Source organism: Plectropomus leopardus, chromosome 21 (genome assembly GCF_026936395.1).
Source record: "Plectropomus leopardus strain MGB_pleo_1.0 chromosome 21, ASM2693639v1, whole genome shotgun sequence".
NCBI lineage: Eukaryota > Metazoa > Chordata > Actinopteri > Perciformes > Serranidae > Plectropomus > Plectropomus leopardus.
In genome coordinates this window covers 27630070-27645192 of record NC_142196.1, presented here as the reverse complement: position 1 = coordinate 27645192, position 15123 = coordinate 27630070, and the positions used below count along the sequence as shown (strand labels likewise).

The following is a 15123-nucleotide window of genomic DNA, read 5'->3' as shown; positions in this document are numbered from 1 at the left end:
CTTGACAACAATGAGCCAAACTCTGATTTACTGTTACTGCACACTGACTCTGTTAACTATCACTGCTTGTTACTGTTCGTCACTACTGTTAGCGCTCACGTACGGAAGCTGAGAGGCCGGTTGGTGATTATTATTCTGATTCTCGATCAATCATCCTGTTAATCTCAAGAGAACAAGTGTGGCCATATTTAAGGATAACGAAGTCTCTGCTGATGAAAACATTCAGGGTGAAACATCTGTAACATCTGCAAACATAATACAAATCTGCAGCTTTTAATGTTATTATTCCACAAACGTTATAGCAGCCGCGTCCTGCAGACGTAATAACTCAGATGGAGAGAAGGTGGAAGGTGGACTCGTCACTGCGCAGCCTATATTGCACCACTTCAGCACGTTTTGACTCGCTCTGCCCAAACCCGTGATATTTCCTAATCAGCTGCCTGGAGCCCATCAGCAGGTGACGACGACCACAAAGATCATTTTTCATTTTCATACATTTGCGGGAAGTTATTACGATTTTGAAAGCTGAAGATTTTCACCTTCCCACAAACGGAACAAATCCCTGCAAAACAGTTATTACATCTGCAGGAAACTTCGCTTTACGTTTGCAGGAGGCGACGGCTGTTACGTTTGTGGGATTATCATATTAAAAACTGCAGATTTGTTTGTGAGTGATGCAAAACATTATTAACTTTACATCTTGAAAATGCGTTCAGTGTTTTCTCCACATTCAAACTACAGGAAGCTTTTTTTAAATTCATATTTTGTATTTATGAATGCACTGATGGAAAATGTGCATAAAAACAGATGGATAGAAACACACTTTTTTAACCATTATTTGCCAAAATCCTGATTTCAACCTTAAGAAAGATTTAACTGAATGATAAACAAAAACGTTGTAACTAACTACACATTTGTGGAAAAACGACAGTTATTACATGGCAGAGACGCACTGTGGAAAATGACCGTTACCTGTATTTTTTAAAGACCTGAACTGAGATTTGATGTTGGAAGAAATAAAACTGAGTGGACTCGAGACAGAAGAACGGCAGCCGAGATCACGAGTCCGAGTCAAAACCCTCAGGAGGGTAAAGCTCTGATCTTTGCAGATGAGGAAATATTTTCTGAAAATTATGATTCTGAAACTGTGAAATAAATCAATTCTTCTCTCAGGAAAACAGTAAGAGGAAAAATGCGTCCTGATGTCAAAGTAATGAACTCTAAAAATATGAATTATAGGAATCATCAACCACCTCAGCTTCCACAGAATGACACTGAGCAAGCACACTGAATGTCTGTAAATGTTGTTTTGTAGCATTTTAGCTGTAATTGTTGTTAAATGTGAAATTTGTTGTGAAGCAACATTGAGAAATCTTTATTGTCCTACAGGGTTTACTAAACCTGCTAACAGGCCACCACTTTTTTGGAAAACGTTAAAGTTGAGTCTGTTTTATTGTCTGATGTCAGATAAAGTTTATCTATATGAGTTTGGAAAAAGTTTAATTTTGAGCAGAAAAGCTTTTGCATTGTGTTCTCAAAGTGCTGCCATTTTTCTGTCCACCATTTTACCCCAAAAACCTGTATCATCATGTCAGGTATAATGGCAGCATCTCAACTTTCCCACATATAAACAGAGACTCAATATTCATCCAATCAATATAGCTACATATAACCTTACATGAAGACCAAATAAATCATTCAGCGTCCATGAAGTTTAAATGACAAAAAAACTCCTCCAGGCTCCAAACGCACGGCAAAAAAGTTAAAAAAAAAAAAAAAAAAAATCTTGCAGATCTTTACTTCACTTTTCTCTAATAACTTCATCTGTCAGAGTTTACCAGAAAATAAACCATTTTTAAAAAAGGAAATACATCTAAAATCCTCCACTGATATTAGATTGGAGTCTGTAATTTAGCCTGTTTTTCTTAAATCATATGATTAAAGTGTGCTGGTATTAATGGAGGTTATAAACAGAATATTTTTCACTGAAAAAGAGGAGTGTGTTTGAGTTTGTTAACTTCCGTGCAGCTTTGGTTAAATCCACACTTTGTACAGGTGTTTTCTTCTTGTCCAGGTGGAGCAGAGGGGGGCGGAGTCTCAGTGTGTCTGCAGAGACAGTGTCGGAGGACAGAGCAGCTTTCTGATCACTCTGACAGAGATTATGTCCATCTGATGAGAGAAGAAGACAGAGGTCAGAGGTCATGACTCAGTGTTTACAGAGACTCTTTTAGACCAAACACAAGACAAACGGACAGAGACAGTACATGATGCTGAAGGTCCCACATCAGTGATACTCAACTTACGGCCCGTGGGCAAAATCTGGTCCCTGACAGGGTGTCGAGTGGCCCATAAGCATTTTCTAATTGACAATAAAAATAAAGTGATTGATACTGATCCAAAAAAAGGATCCAGCAGAGGATCCCCCTCACCCCCGACAAAGGTCCCAGCTAAGACCCTAATGTCCTAAAATACTAGTAGTGTGTTAAAGACTTAGAGACTTGCTAAAATGCTAGAAATGTCCCAAAATCCAAGGAACATCCCAAAATCCTAAAAAAATCCTAAAATCACAGAAATGTTTTTAATCCTAAAAAGGTCATAAAATCACGAAAAATGTCCTGGAACGTCCGATAATCACAGAAACATGTAGAAATCCTAGAAACGACCTCAGATTTTAGAAATGCACGGAGAAAATCTAAAATCCTAGAATCACAGATGTGCAACAGGCCCCTGGCCTCCTGTCACTTTGTCACTTTGTGTCCTCCATTCAAGCCAGTTGGTAGTCCCTGTCGTCCATGCTGGTCCACAGACTGCAGAGTCCAGCCTGAGCTGGGATCAGTGGACCTGAGCTGGGATCAGTGGACCTGAGCTAGGATCAGTGGACCTGAGCTGGGATCAGTGGACCTGAGCTGGGATTACTGGACCTGAGCTGAAATCACTGGACTTGCGCTGGGATCAGTGGACCTGAGCAGAGCCTCTGTTCTGTATAAAGTCCACATGTTACTGCTGTAATGATGCTGCTCTGCAGGCTTCAGTCACACTGATCTCAGATCTGTGACAAACATCAACTCATCAGCTGTTTACTGTTGAAAGACATCACATTTGACGGTGGACAGTTTGTCTCTGTCCACGTTGTGATGCTGTCAGCTGTAATCCAGCTTTAGTTCCTGGAGACGCCGACACGACGACAACAGTCGTCTTCACGCCAACTCAAACACACCATCACAACCAGCTTCTGGCTCGTCTGATTGGCTGACTGTCATCTCTGTCTATGTCTTTCTGTCACCGTTGTCCTCTCACAGCTTCACTGAGGAAAGCAGACGCTGAAACACTGCAGCTTTACAGGAAATACTGGATCTCTGAAACTAACTGGTATTAGGACAATCCTGCTGAAACCAGCACGGACCGAATCCAAACCCTCTACTGACCTCAGAGTCTCCAGTCTGCAGTCTGGACTCTCCACAAGATCAGACAGCTGCTTCACTCCTGAATCCTGCAGGTTGTAGTTGACACTCAGGTCCAGCTCTGTCAGATGGGAGGGGTTGGACTTCAGAGCTGAGACCAGAGAAGCACAGCTGATCTCTGACAACCTGCAGCTCTTCAACCTGAATAAAGAATCACAGATGTAACTGTAGAAGACAATGTTCCTGCTGGAAATCATTCAGTGTTTAATAATGTGTTGAGAGCTGAAGAAGGTTTAGAAAGAACAAGTTTAGAAAATGTAAACTCCAAACAGCTGAAGCCAACAGGATGCAGGTTAAAAGCTGTAAAATACACAAAGTGAAGAAGAGCTCTCAGTAATATTAAAGACAACGAGCTGCTGCTTCAATAAAGACGCAGTGACTTCAGCTCTGAAACTCCATCAGCACTGACTCATGTTGTTCAGCCAAACACAAAGAAAAACTACACAAACATCACAAAGGTTACAAAGATCACAAATATCTCAGCACGAATTATGGAAATGTGAACAAAACACATCAACAATCTTTATTTTAGGAATACTGGAGTCAAACAAAACTAAGTATCTTTTGTTCTCTTCTGGTAAAATGAACCGTACGACTGAAATAAAACTGCTCCACTAATTCAAGTCAGAGACATTATAAAGTTCTACCTGTTATATTTATTAATATTCATAATTCTACATAAAGTTGAACTAACTCAGTAACTTAAACTGCAAACAATGGAAATGTAAATGTGAAACTGATTTGACATTTTACAAACTTACTCTGAACCACTGAAATGTGAGTTTTAATGTTATCAGATGTGATTTGATCATAAATATCAGCCTGATGTCTGCAGTTTAGAGTCAACACAACTTTCACATCATATTAATCTCAGCACAGAAGTAAAAAATGGTGTCTGACCTCAGAGTCTTCAGTCTGCAGTCTGGACTCTCCAGAAAACCACACAGCTGCTTCACTCCTGAATCCTGCAGCTCGTTGTAGTTCAGGTCCAGCTCTGTCAGATGGGAGGGGTTGGACTTCAGAGCTGAGACCAGAGAAGCACAGCTGATCTCTGACAACCTGCAGCTCTTCAACCTGAATAAAGAATCACAGATGTGTCATTAGAAGACTCTGGGCCTCATGCAGCAACATCCTCTTCAATTTCTTTCATATTTTTTCTTAATTTTCTAGAAAGAGAAAATATCAGAGAAGTAAACTCCAGATGCAGCAAACGCTCTGAACCACCCAAATCTGCTCTGACCAGGTGAGCTTAAAAGTCAAAGAACGCATGCAAAAAGGTTTAAATACTTTTGAATAAATTAAAATATTTCAAAGAAAAAGCATATATACAGTTTATATGAGAAGCTAGAACCATGAAATGTTTTTTGCATGAAAAATGACTAGCAGGATGATAAAAATAGTTGCCAATTCATTTTATAATTAAGAGACTATTTTTTCAGCTGAGCTTGCATATTTCCATCATTTTGGTTTGTGTGTGGTTTGTGAAGTAGTTATCTAAAAACATCAGTGGAGTAAAAAGTACAATATTTCCCTCTGAAGTTTAGTGGAGCAGAAGTGGAAAGTGACATGAGATTGAAATACTCAAGGAACTGAAAAGTATCCTCAAATATGTACTTAAGTACAGTACTTGAGTAAATGTACTTAGTTACATTCAGCTGTGCTCAGCAGAGGGACGCACAGTAACTGAAATTACAGTAACTGGGATCAATGAACCAAGTATAGTTCATCTCTTTAGCCCTGAAATATAATAATCCAGTCACTATAATGACTCTGAACCATCATCTACATTTGATTCAATGATATTAATGCTTTTTTTAAATGTTCCTCACATATCAAACTTATTTTCCTCGTGCTGGGTAACAGTTTGTGGACTGTGAAGGTGAGACGTTTGTCTCTTATCTTGGTCAGACAGCTCTGGGACACTCGTAAAGACAGCACTAACTAACACGGAAAAACATCAGAAAACCTGTCCAGTTTAACATACTGGTGAAGACGTCTCTCCGTCTTTCTGTCAGACCTGGTTAGACGGCCAAGACCACTTTATGTTTCCAGTTCACAACTTTTTCTTCCTCTGCCGTGTTTACTGGTGGATTACAGCCATGTGTGAAGTGCAGCCTTTACAGCAAACTTCTGACCAAACTGACCTCAGTGCAGCTGAGTTTGTTCACTTCAGACCAGCTGATGGAAATGAGCCCAATTCACATGTCAAACGTTTGCTGTGATATTGATCGGAAACTATTAACGACTAACAGTTGAGACTTTATGAATAAATAAAGATATTTAAATTCAGTTTTTCAGTTTCAAAATGTGATTTGACATTTTACAAACTTACTCTGAACCCTTGAAATGTGAGTTTTAATGTTATCAAATGTGATTTGATCAGAAATATCAGCCTGATGTCTGCAGTTTAGAGTCAACACAACTTTCACATCATATTAATCTCAGCACAGAAGTAAAAAATGGTGTCTGACCTCAGAGTCTTCAGTCTGCAGTCTGGACTCTCCAGAAAACCACACAGCTGCTTCACTCCTGAATCCTGCAGCTCGTTGTAGTTCAGGTCCAGCTCTGTCAGATGGGAGGGGTTGGACTTCAGAGCTGAGACCAGAGAAGCACAGCTGATCTCTGACAAACTGCAGCTCTCCAACCTGAATAAAGAATCACAGATGAAGATAAAAATCTATCAATGATCCAATCAGATGTGTTCAGGTTTCAATGTGCAGCTCAACATTACTGTGTCCTCATCAATGGGCTTTTCCCAAAAATCTTTAACACAGACAGACTTTATGTACATGTTTCTGTGCTCTGAAATACAAAACACTACATATAAAAACATATTATTCCTAAAAGTTTTGATTTTCTTCAGTTTTCTGTAAATTGATGTTTGTCACCTGTTACAAAATGTTAAATTTCGCAGCACACTGAAGAATTAATCGTCTCATTTTCCGACAAAAACTGATCCAGTTTGAGTCCAGATTAAATTTAGAGACTTTCTGTTCGGACTGAAGAACTTTAAAAAGAGTTGTTGTGATTTGTGCTCAGACAATCCCAGAAAACAAGTGAACTGAGGGAAATTTCAACATCTGGTATGGTTTTTAATTTGGTTGATACAAACAGTACAAGAGCAAAATCCATGAACTGACCTCAGAGTCTCCAGTCTGCAGTGTGGACTCTTCAGTCCAGCAGAGAGCTTCAGTCCTGAATCCTGCAGGTTGTTGTAGCTCAGGTCCAGCTCTGTCAGATGGGAGGGGTTGGACTTCAGAGCCGAGGCCACAACTTCACAGTGAGTCTCTGAGAGTTCACAGCGACAGAGTCTGTGAAAACAGATAATCAGAGTTAAAACAGTTTCATGGACAATTTTTAAAAACATATAATAATATCAATATTTTAAAACTTCCATGATTTTTTAAAGACCAATTATAAAATTTCTTTTTAATAAAAACATACACTTGAGTGTCTGCGACACACTCCAGCCTGGTTATGATACTTTGCTACACACACACATGCAGGGCAGTCTCGCTCATCACAGCAAACACCATCACACTACTTCACATAAACACACAAGCTGTCTTTAAGGGGACGACTTGGCCGGGTTAGTCATGGAAAATGACAAACGTGAGTTTTCCATAAAAACTGCAGCACTTGTTATTGGACGTCTTTAGGTGCAACTTTTGCACATCGAAGCTGAAACAACATGCTGTGTAGCTCTAACACAGTCCCTGATTGGCTGCTTATGTTGTAAAAACAGTGTGGATCCCTGATTGGTCCCGACTGGATTTAACTTCTGAAGAGCGTTTGGGACGGCAGCGAGTTCAGACTGATACAGAAGATTCAGCTCTTTAAGAAAACTTGTACTGTTGAAGTTTCACATTGTGCATGTGTGTAGAGTGTGTATCTCTAATACTGATGGATTCAGCTTTACGTTGTTTTATAATGTTTACAATCACATCTGGACTTACCGAGCTTTTCTGCAGTTCCTCACAGCTGGAATCAGTCTCAGTCGTCCCTGGTCTGATGTGTTGTACTTGTTCAGGTCCAACTCATCCAGAACCTCCTCTGACATCTGCAGCATGTAGGCCAGAGCTGAGCACTGGATCTCAGAGAGTCTCTTCTTTGATCTGGTCTCTGACTTCAGGAACTCTTGGATCTCCTGATGGACTGAGTGATCGTTCATCTCCATCAGACAGTGGAAGATGTTGATGCTTCTGTCAGGAGAGATCCAATAACTGTTCATCTCCTTCAGGTTTCTGATGGCTCTCTGGATGATTTCTGGACTGTTGTCAGTCTGACCCAGCAGGCCTCCTAACAGTCTCTGGTTGGACTCCAGAGAGAGGCCATGAAGGAAGCGAACAAACAGGTCCAGGTGACCATTTTTACTCCTCAGGGATTTCTCCATGGCTCTCTTTAGGAAATCATCCAGAGATGGGTAATCATGATCACTGTTTCCAAAACGCTTAGAAATCTTCTGAAAAAAGGACTTTGACTTTGAGTCCCTGTGTTTGAAGTCTGTCCCCAGGAAGTCCTCCAGGACCTCTGTCCTCCTGTTGGTGTAACAGTGAAACACGTAGACTGCAGCCAGAAACTCCTGAACGCTCAGATGGACGAAGCAGTAGACGGTTTTCTGGAAGATCACACTCTCTCTTCTGAAGATCTGGGTACAAACTCCCGAGTACACCGAGGCCTCTGTGACATCCAGACCACATCGCTCCAGGTCTTCTTGGTAGAACATGATGTTTCCTTTCTCCAGATGTTCAAACGCCAGCCTCCCCAGCTTCAGAAGAACTTCCCTGTCAGCCTCCGTCAGCTCCCGTGGACTCATCTCATCATACTTGTGCTTCTTCCTCTTTGTCTGAACCAGCAGGAAGTGTGAGTACAGGTCGGTCAGGGTCTTGGGCAGCTCTCCTCTCTGCTCTGTGGTCAACATGTGGTCCAGAACTGTAGCCGTGATCCAGCAGAAGACTGGGATCAGACACATGATGTGGAGGCTCCTGGATGTCTTGATGTGTGAGATGATTCTGCCGGACAGCTCTTCATCGCCGACTCTCCTCCTGAAGTACTCCTCCTTCTGGGCGTCGGTGAAGCCTCGTACTTCTGTTACCCTGTCAACACGTGCAGGAGGGATCTGATTGGCTGCCGCGGGTCGGGAAGTGATCCAGACGAGAGCCGAGGGCAGCAGATTCCCCTCGATGAGGTTTGTCAGCAGCAGGTTGACTGATGACGTCTGTGTGACATCAGATACGACCTCATTGTTGTTGAAATCCAGAGAAAGTCTGCTTTTGTCCAGGCCGTCAAAGATGAACAAAACGTTACAGACGGCGAGCTCCTCTGCTGTGACCTTCTGTAATGTTGGATGGAAAACATGGAGCAGCGAGAGGAGACTGAACCGCTCATCTCTGATCAAGTTCAGCTCCCTGAACGAAAGCAGAACCACCAGACTGACATCCTGGTTCTCCAAACCCTCGGCCCAGTCCAGAGTGAACTTCTGCACCGTGAAGGTTTTTCCGACGCCAGCGACGCCGTTCGTCAGAACGACTCTGATGCGTTTCTGTTGGTCAGGTGAGGCTTTAAAGACGTCGTGGCACTTGATCGGAGTGTCATGGAGGGTCTTCTTCTTGGACGCCGTCTCAAGCTGTCTCACCTCATGTTGGGTATTAACGTCTTCGCTCTGTCCCTCTGTGATGTAGAGCTCAGTGTAGATCCTGTTCAGGAGGGTTTCACTTCCTGCTGCATCACTTCCTTCAGTCACACGTTCACATCTGCTCTTCAGACTGATCTTATGTTCGTCTAAAACCTCCTGCAGACCAACATCTGCTGAATGAGAAGAACAAAATTATGATTTGGTGAATATGTTAATAACCAACATGAAATCAAGTAAATAACAAAAAAAAAACTAATCAGTTTTAAATTCATATTTTTAAGTAAAATCTTTCATGTCTTTGCTGTAAAACACAACAAATAAACAAGGAAGAATCCTGTTTTCAGACATGAGGACATCAGCAGACAGACCTGCAGTCTTACTTTGCACAGTGCTGGTCTGACTGGTTCTCTGCAGTCCAGCTCTTGTTCTGGATCTTTTTCCACACTGAGGACAGGAGGAGTCTCCTGATGAAGCAGACTGGTCCCAGTATGAGGTGATGCACTTTCTGCAGAACCAGTGTCCACAGCTGGTGGAGACTGGATCCTTCAGGACATCCTGACACAAAGTGCAGCAGGACAGCTGCTCCTCCACAGAGACGTGGCTCCTCTTCCTCTCTCTGTGGACACATTTCTTTATGTCCAAAATGCTTGTTGTTGACCATTTAATTTTGTGACTGTAGTTTGTTTATTAATACAAATTCAACACACTCTGCAGCAACTTGACACTAAAGCCTCCATTGAAGAGGACAGTTTCCTTTTCTTAATATCATTCTGTTTTCTGTCACTTTCTGTTGTGAAATGTCAAATAAATGCATTAATGCCATTAAAATATTCTAAAAAACAAAAGTGGTTCAAATCTACATTTGACCATTTTCTGCCTTCTTTTTTTGTCAGCTGATAACTTTGACGTGAGTTCAGTTCATGGATGTTTGTTCTTGACCTTCAGGAACAAAATATAGTGGAGAGAATCTAAACTCAAAGGTCGACTAACCAATAATTCAAAGCTTTCAGCTGCATGTTGTGAATCTTCAGTAAGTGAACCCTTACGTTATATTTCCATCACTACATTTTACGTGAGTAGTTAAAGAACAAACTCAGACCATCAAACCACATTATCAAGGTGAGCAAAGCTTTTCTATAAATGCTTCTTCCCGCATGTTGCATAGTTAAGCAATATTACACAAGAGGGTGTGCTTTCACGTCATTTGAGCACAACAGTGATGCAGTCAGGACCGTGGCGCTTACGCCGAGGTCAGCGAGCATCAGTGAAGTGTTAAAGCTCGCCCTCGAGTGTAATATTGCAACTATACAACTATTACCAACAAAATAAAAATGTATAATCAAAATATATTCATATTCTGGGGCAATTATCTCTCAAAATAAAAAGCCTTTTGTGACTGTTATCTCCATTTCCATGGAAGTGGGCGGGATCTGACTAATTCCTAGAAAACAATCAGTCCCGTCAGTAGAATCCTTCATGAAATGAAACGTGGTTCACTACTCCAGCGAGTAGGTCGCACCTTAGTAACAACTTGCAGACACATTTTCTAGTCCCGCTTCACTCTGCTGGCTAACTTGTACATATAGTTGAGCATTGAGCTGATGGAGGATGCCAGAGAATGACAAACATTTCCAATAATTCAGAAGCAAGGTAAAGTCGAAAAGTCAAAATTAATGAAAAAGGTAGAGGTTTTGTCATTTCCAAAATTAATGAAATGTTATCTAGTGAAGTTTTCTGCTCCATGCTGCCATTTAGCCTTTCACGTTTCACTGCAGCCCCAATCATTTATCTGCAAACTAAAAACCACTCAGTCCAGATCATGGCATGATGGGAAATACTGGCTAGGTTCAGCGTTTTCTGGTCAGACACACAAATGTCCTTTTTTGTCAGCGCTGCGTGTCTGCGCAGAAATGGTGGTTTATGCAGATTAATGTCATCTTTGTGTTAGTTTATAATTTACACCATTACTGAGTTGGCTCTTTCTTCACACATATTCAGCTGTATTTTTGGAAACAACGGTTTAAATGTCAATATTATGAAGTTGACGTTACATGTATTGCTGCCCCCTGTTTGCATTACTGTGGGAGTGATAGTGTTTCTTTGTGAAATGTTTCAGAAACGGTGTGGAGAAATCCTCTTTGTGCTGAGGCCGGTGTGCTGTTCTGCAGATTTAAGCACGTTATAAATGTCTTGAGGATCAATGAGATTACTTAGTGAGAACTACTTGTTGTATAATTATGATTCAAGCACTGTTTGGTCATAATAGCTGTTTGGAGAGATAGAAATGTTTTTTTCAATAAATATGAGAAAATAAAGCACACATCTGAATGACTTCCTTTGAGACTGTGAAAAATAGCAGATTGTTACAGTCGCCTTAAAGTTAAATTAAAATATGAATATTTTCTTGAAATGTAACGCTCTGAAATGGAGGTTCTTATGTATTTTTCTACAGAAATTTAATTTGTAGTTTGTGGCCAGAAAACCCAGAATAAGATCAATCTTAGTCTGAAGACTTTGTCTTCATCCTCAATGCATCATTTTCCATCAGACCAACTCACACTAGAAACAGTCTCTTACTTTGTGTCTGAGGGTCCAGGTTCATTACTGATGTTCGGAGGCTCTCCTTTAGACCGATCGCTCTTCACAGACAGACAGCCAGATACCAGAGACTCTGCTCTGTCCTCCTCTTCCTCCATACAAGCACTCATCTTCTGATCTGAAGTCAGTTAGAGAGGCCAAACAGCAACACTGACTGTCAGCCATGGATGTATTATAACTGAGCTCACAACATTCAAAGGAAACAAGTTCCTACAACTCTTACATGAAAGACTGAGAAAACAGGAAGTCTCTCTCTCTCTCTCTCTCTCTCTCTCTCTCTCTCTCACACACACACACACACACACACAGAGTTCATTCTAACATTTCTTTCCTCTACAGTCCACAGGGACAAAATTGACTCCGAGACTTTGACTGTAAAATAATAAAATGTTGAATAAACACTCACCCTGCCTCCGTCTTCAGGTTTCGTTCGTCTGCCTCAACATGGAGTCTGGACTGACGCACTTAACAATTCAGTATCAAGGTTTCTGTTTTGGTTCTTTATGTAACTTGATCTGCTGTCAGTGTTGCCCCTCCCTTCACCATTTACAGGAAATCAGCTAAATGTGTGTATGTGTGTACACACACACTCACACAGGTAAGCACTGAAACATTGTTATGTTAGTCTTTCTTGACTCGAACAGGATGAATTAGAATGAGTTTCGGTCAGAATGTTGCTACATAATCTTTATATTTGGATCATGTAAATAAATTCACAGTTTGAAACTTGAGTGTTTCTTTTTCTGTGATGTTTTCTTCTGCAGACTTTGAGGGAACAGAAACACAGCTGAACATCAGCTCCTTCATATTCCTCTTGATCTGAAGCTCTCTGAGAGAAAGTGAGTTAAAGACAGCAGAGAGACAGCTGAACATCAGCACCGGCTCCCCTCAAGGCTGCTTTCTCCTCTCCTCTTCTCCCTGTACACGAACAGTTGCACATCAATTCATCAGTCCGTCAAGCTCCTCAAGTTCTCTGGTGGGGACGAGTCCACCTGCAGGTGGGAGGTGGACCATCTGGTGGCCCTGGTGCGGCGAGAACAACTTAGAGCTCAATGCTCTGAAGACAGTGGAGATGGTAGTGGATTTCAGAGGGATCGCTGCCGCCCCCGCCCCCATCGCCCTTTGTGACTCCCCAGTTTCCACTGCACAGTCTTTCCACCTCCTGGGGACCATGAACACCCATTTTGTTGTGTGTTTTACCTGCACACCTGCAATGGGAGCTGAACATCAGCCCCTCTCACCCTGGACACGGACTCTTTGAGACCCTCCCCTCTGACAAGAGGCTGCAGTCCATCAGGACCAAAACCTCAAGACTCAAGAACAGTTTCTTCCCCTCTGCTGTCACCATCATGAACAATACTCCGGCCCTCCCGCTTCCCCCACAGCCCACATGACACAGGCTCTAATCCAGCCCCAGAGTCTGAAAACATTACATTGAACAATTCTTCCATGCACCTTCAGTACATACTTTTTGTGTCCTTTATATTCTATTATGTCATTTTATATATTTAAATTGCTTCTATATATTTTTATCTTATGTTCTAATCTATCCTATTTAAATTCACTTTTTTATTTTTCCTTTATGTTAATTGTTTTGCACCAAAACACCAAGTCACATTCCTTGTATATGTAAATGCACTTAGCAATAAAACTAGATTCTGATTCTGCTTGCATCTGGTCGTCTGACCCTCAGGAGCCCCCAAGTTAATACGTTAACAGCTAATGATGCTGTTGACTGACTAAACCTGGTTGTTTTAGTGTGGTTAACTGACAGCTAATTACACCAAGTTATCTTAGGAAGAGCAGCTCGCTGACCACTAATATAACTAAAGCTAGCTGTGTGTGTTTTCCTACCGTGAACAGCAGTCTGTCCTCAAGAAGAGTCAAATCCACTGAGTGGACACTCACACTGTCCTCAAGTGTCTCCATCTGTGACTGGAGGTCCTCCTTCACACAGTTCAGCCGGAGACAGCTAGCTACCTGAAGAGAGACATTTATATGTTGTTAGCTAAAGACCGACCTTAGCAACAGCTAACCAAACCAAGACAGCTAACTTAGCAGAGTTTAGTTTGAGCTCAGTTAGCTCAGTTATAATAAAGTTAAACACACAGGTATTCACTCAATTAATTTAGCCATCACCACTAAAAACAGCCGCTGTGTTGGCACAGTCAAGTTCACTGAAAAGACCTTTGCTAACGGGATGCTAACCTGGCTAACGGTTAGCCGTATTTCGCCCGTTAGCTGGTTAGCTGGTTAGCTGGTGATGAATCGTCCTGCGTTTGTTGCCTTTGTCAAACGTTACTGAGCTTTACTGGGATGATCTCCAGCTTCCTCTCATCAGCCTCCTTTCTTCGTCTCTAAAAGCTCCTCGAGGGTTTCCTGAGGCTTCGTGTCCTCGCGCCTTTTTCCTCCGTAGAACCTTCTAGAAGCTTCCAGACAAACGGCGCGCGGAGCCGCCGGCTGCGCACAGTGCGCCTGCGCAGACAGACTGAAGGCTGAACGTTATCAAAGGTCTAAAACAAACATCCAAACTACATTTATATCATCATGAAATACTGATTTAATTCACCAGCAGGAGCTGAAGCTGCTGCAGAGAGAGGAGGTTTCTGCTTACAGCGCAGTTTGGGTCATTTTCTGACTGCAGTAAGGGACTGTTCGTTATTTATCAGAGGGGAGGGGTGGGGCAGAAAGGGGGAGGCATGTCAGATAATTTTTTTATGCACTGAGAACCTATTTTGGCTCAAGGGAAGGGCATACAACTTTAAATTGTTTTATTTGGTATACTGTTAATGCAATTTTAAAGAAAACATGGCATATTTTGTGACATATTTTTTTAGTTTTGGTAATTGTAAAGAAAATGAGAATTTTTTTACTTTAAAAGTTTTTGGTTATCTATTTTTTTTTAAAATAAGACTTTTTTTTCTTTTTCAAATTTAACTTTTTTTAAATTTGAAAATCTCAGCTGATTTTTTTTTCCAAACAAACAAATGGCGATTTTTTGTTTTACTTTGAAAATCTGGGTGACTTTCCTTTTTGGGGGGTGGGGTTCTTGGATTTAAGCATGTTTCTAGAATTTTAGGACATTTCTAAGATGTTGGACTTTTCTCAGATTTTAGGAAGTTTCTAAGATTTTAAGACATTTCTCAGATTTAAGTACATTTCGAGGATTAGAATCCATTTCTCAGATTTTAGGAAGTTTCAAGGATTTCAAGATGTTTCTAGGATTTTAGGACATTTCTAAGATGTTGGACATTTCCCGGATTTTAGGAAGGGCTTAAGATTTGAGGACATTTCTCAGATTTAAGTACATTTCAAGGATTTGAAGACATTTGTCAGATTTAAGGAAGATAGGTAGATACTTTCAAACTAAAAGCCTTTAAAAGTTTTTTTAGTCTCGTCCTACTATCACAATGTTACGGTTTATACTCC

General features: G+C 41.2%; 2 protein-coding genes and 1 long non-coding RNA gene across 3 annotated transcripts in view; 2 read left to right on the top strand and 1 right to left on the bottom strand.

Moving 5' to 3' along the window:
- LOC121966911 (melanoma receptor tyrosine-protein kinase-like) overlaps window positions 1–1993 on the top strand; it is a 40250-nt gene extending 38257 nt beyond the window's left edge. The window contains exon 27 of the mRNA XM_088071722.1: window positions 1–1993. This exon is cut by the window's left edge and continues 2664 nt beyond it. The gene's annotated coding sequence lies outside the window, so the exon portion shown is untranslated.
- A 182-nt stretch (window positions 1994–2175) lies between these two features.
- LOC148186109 (protein NLRC3-like) lies at window positions 2176–12234 on the bottom strand. The gene is given in 10 exon segments (XM_088071733.1): window positions 2176–3270; window positions 3272–3299; window positions 3426–3602; window positions 4362–4535; window positions 5933–6106; window positions 6602–6772; window positions 7418–9269; window positions 9477–9712; window positions 11674–11812; window positions 12101–12234. Coding segments are annotated over 9 exon segments (2994 nt in total). The 5' UTR covers window positions 11805–11812; window positions 12101–12234; the 3' UTR covers window positions 2176–3219.
- On the top strand, window positions 12155–13356 carry LOC148186108 (uncharacterized). Its single transcript, XR_015775313.1, has 2 exons — window positions 12155–12292; window positions 12459–13356. It is a non-coding gene; the product is annotated as an uncharacterized LOC148186108 (long non-coding RNA).
- The last annotated feature ends 1767 nt before the right edge of the window (window positions 13357–15123 follow it).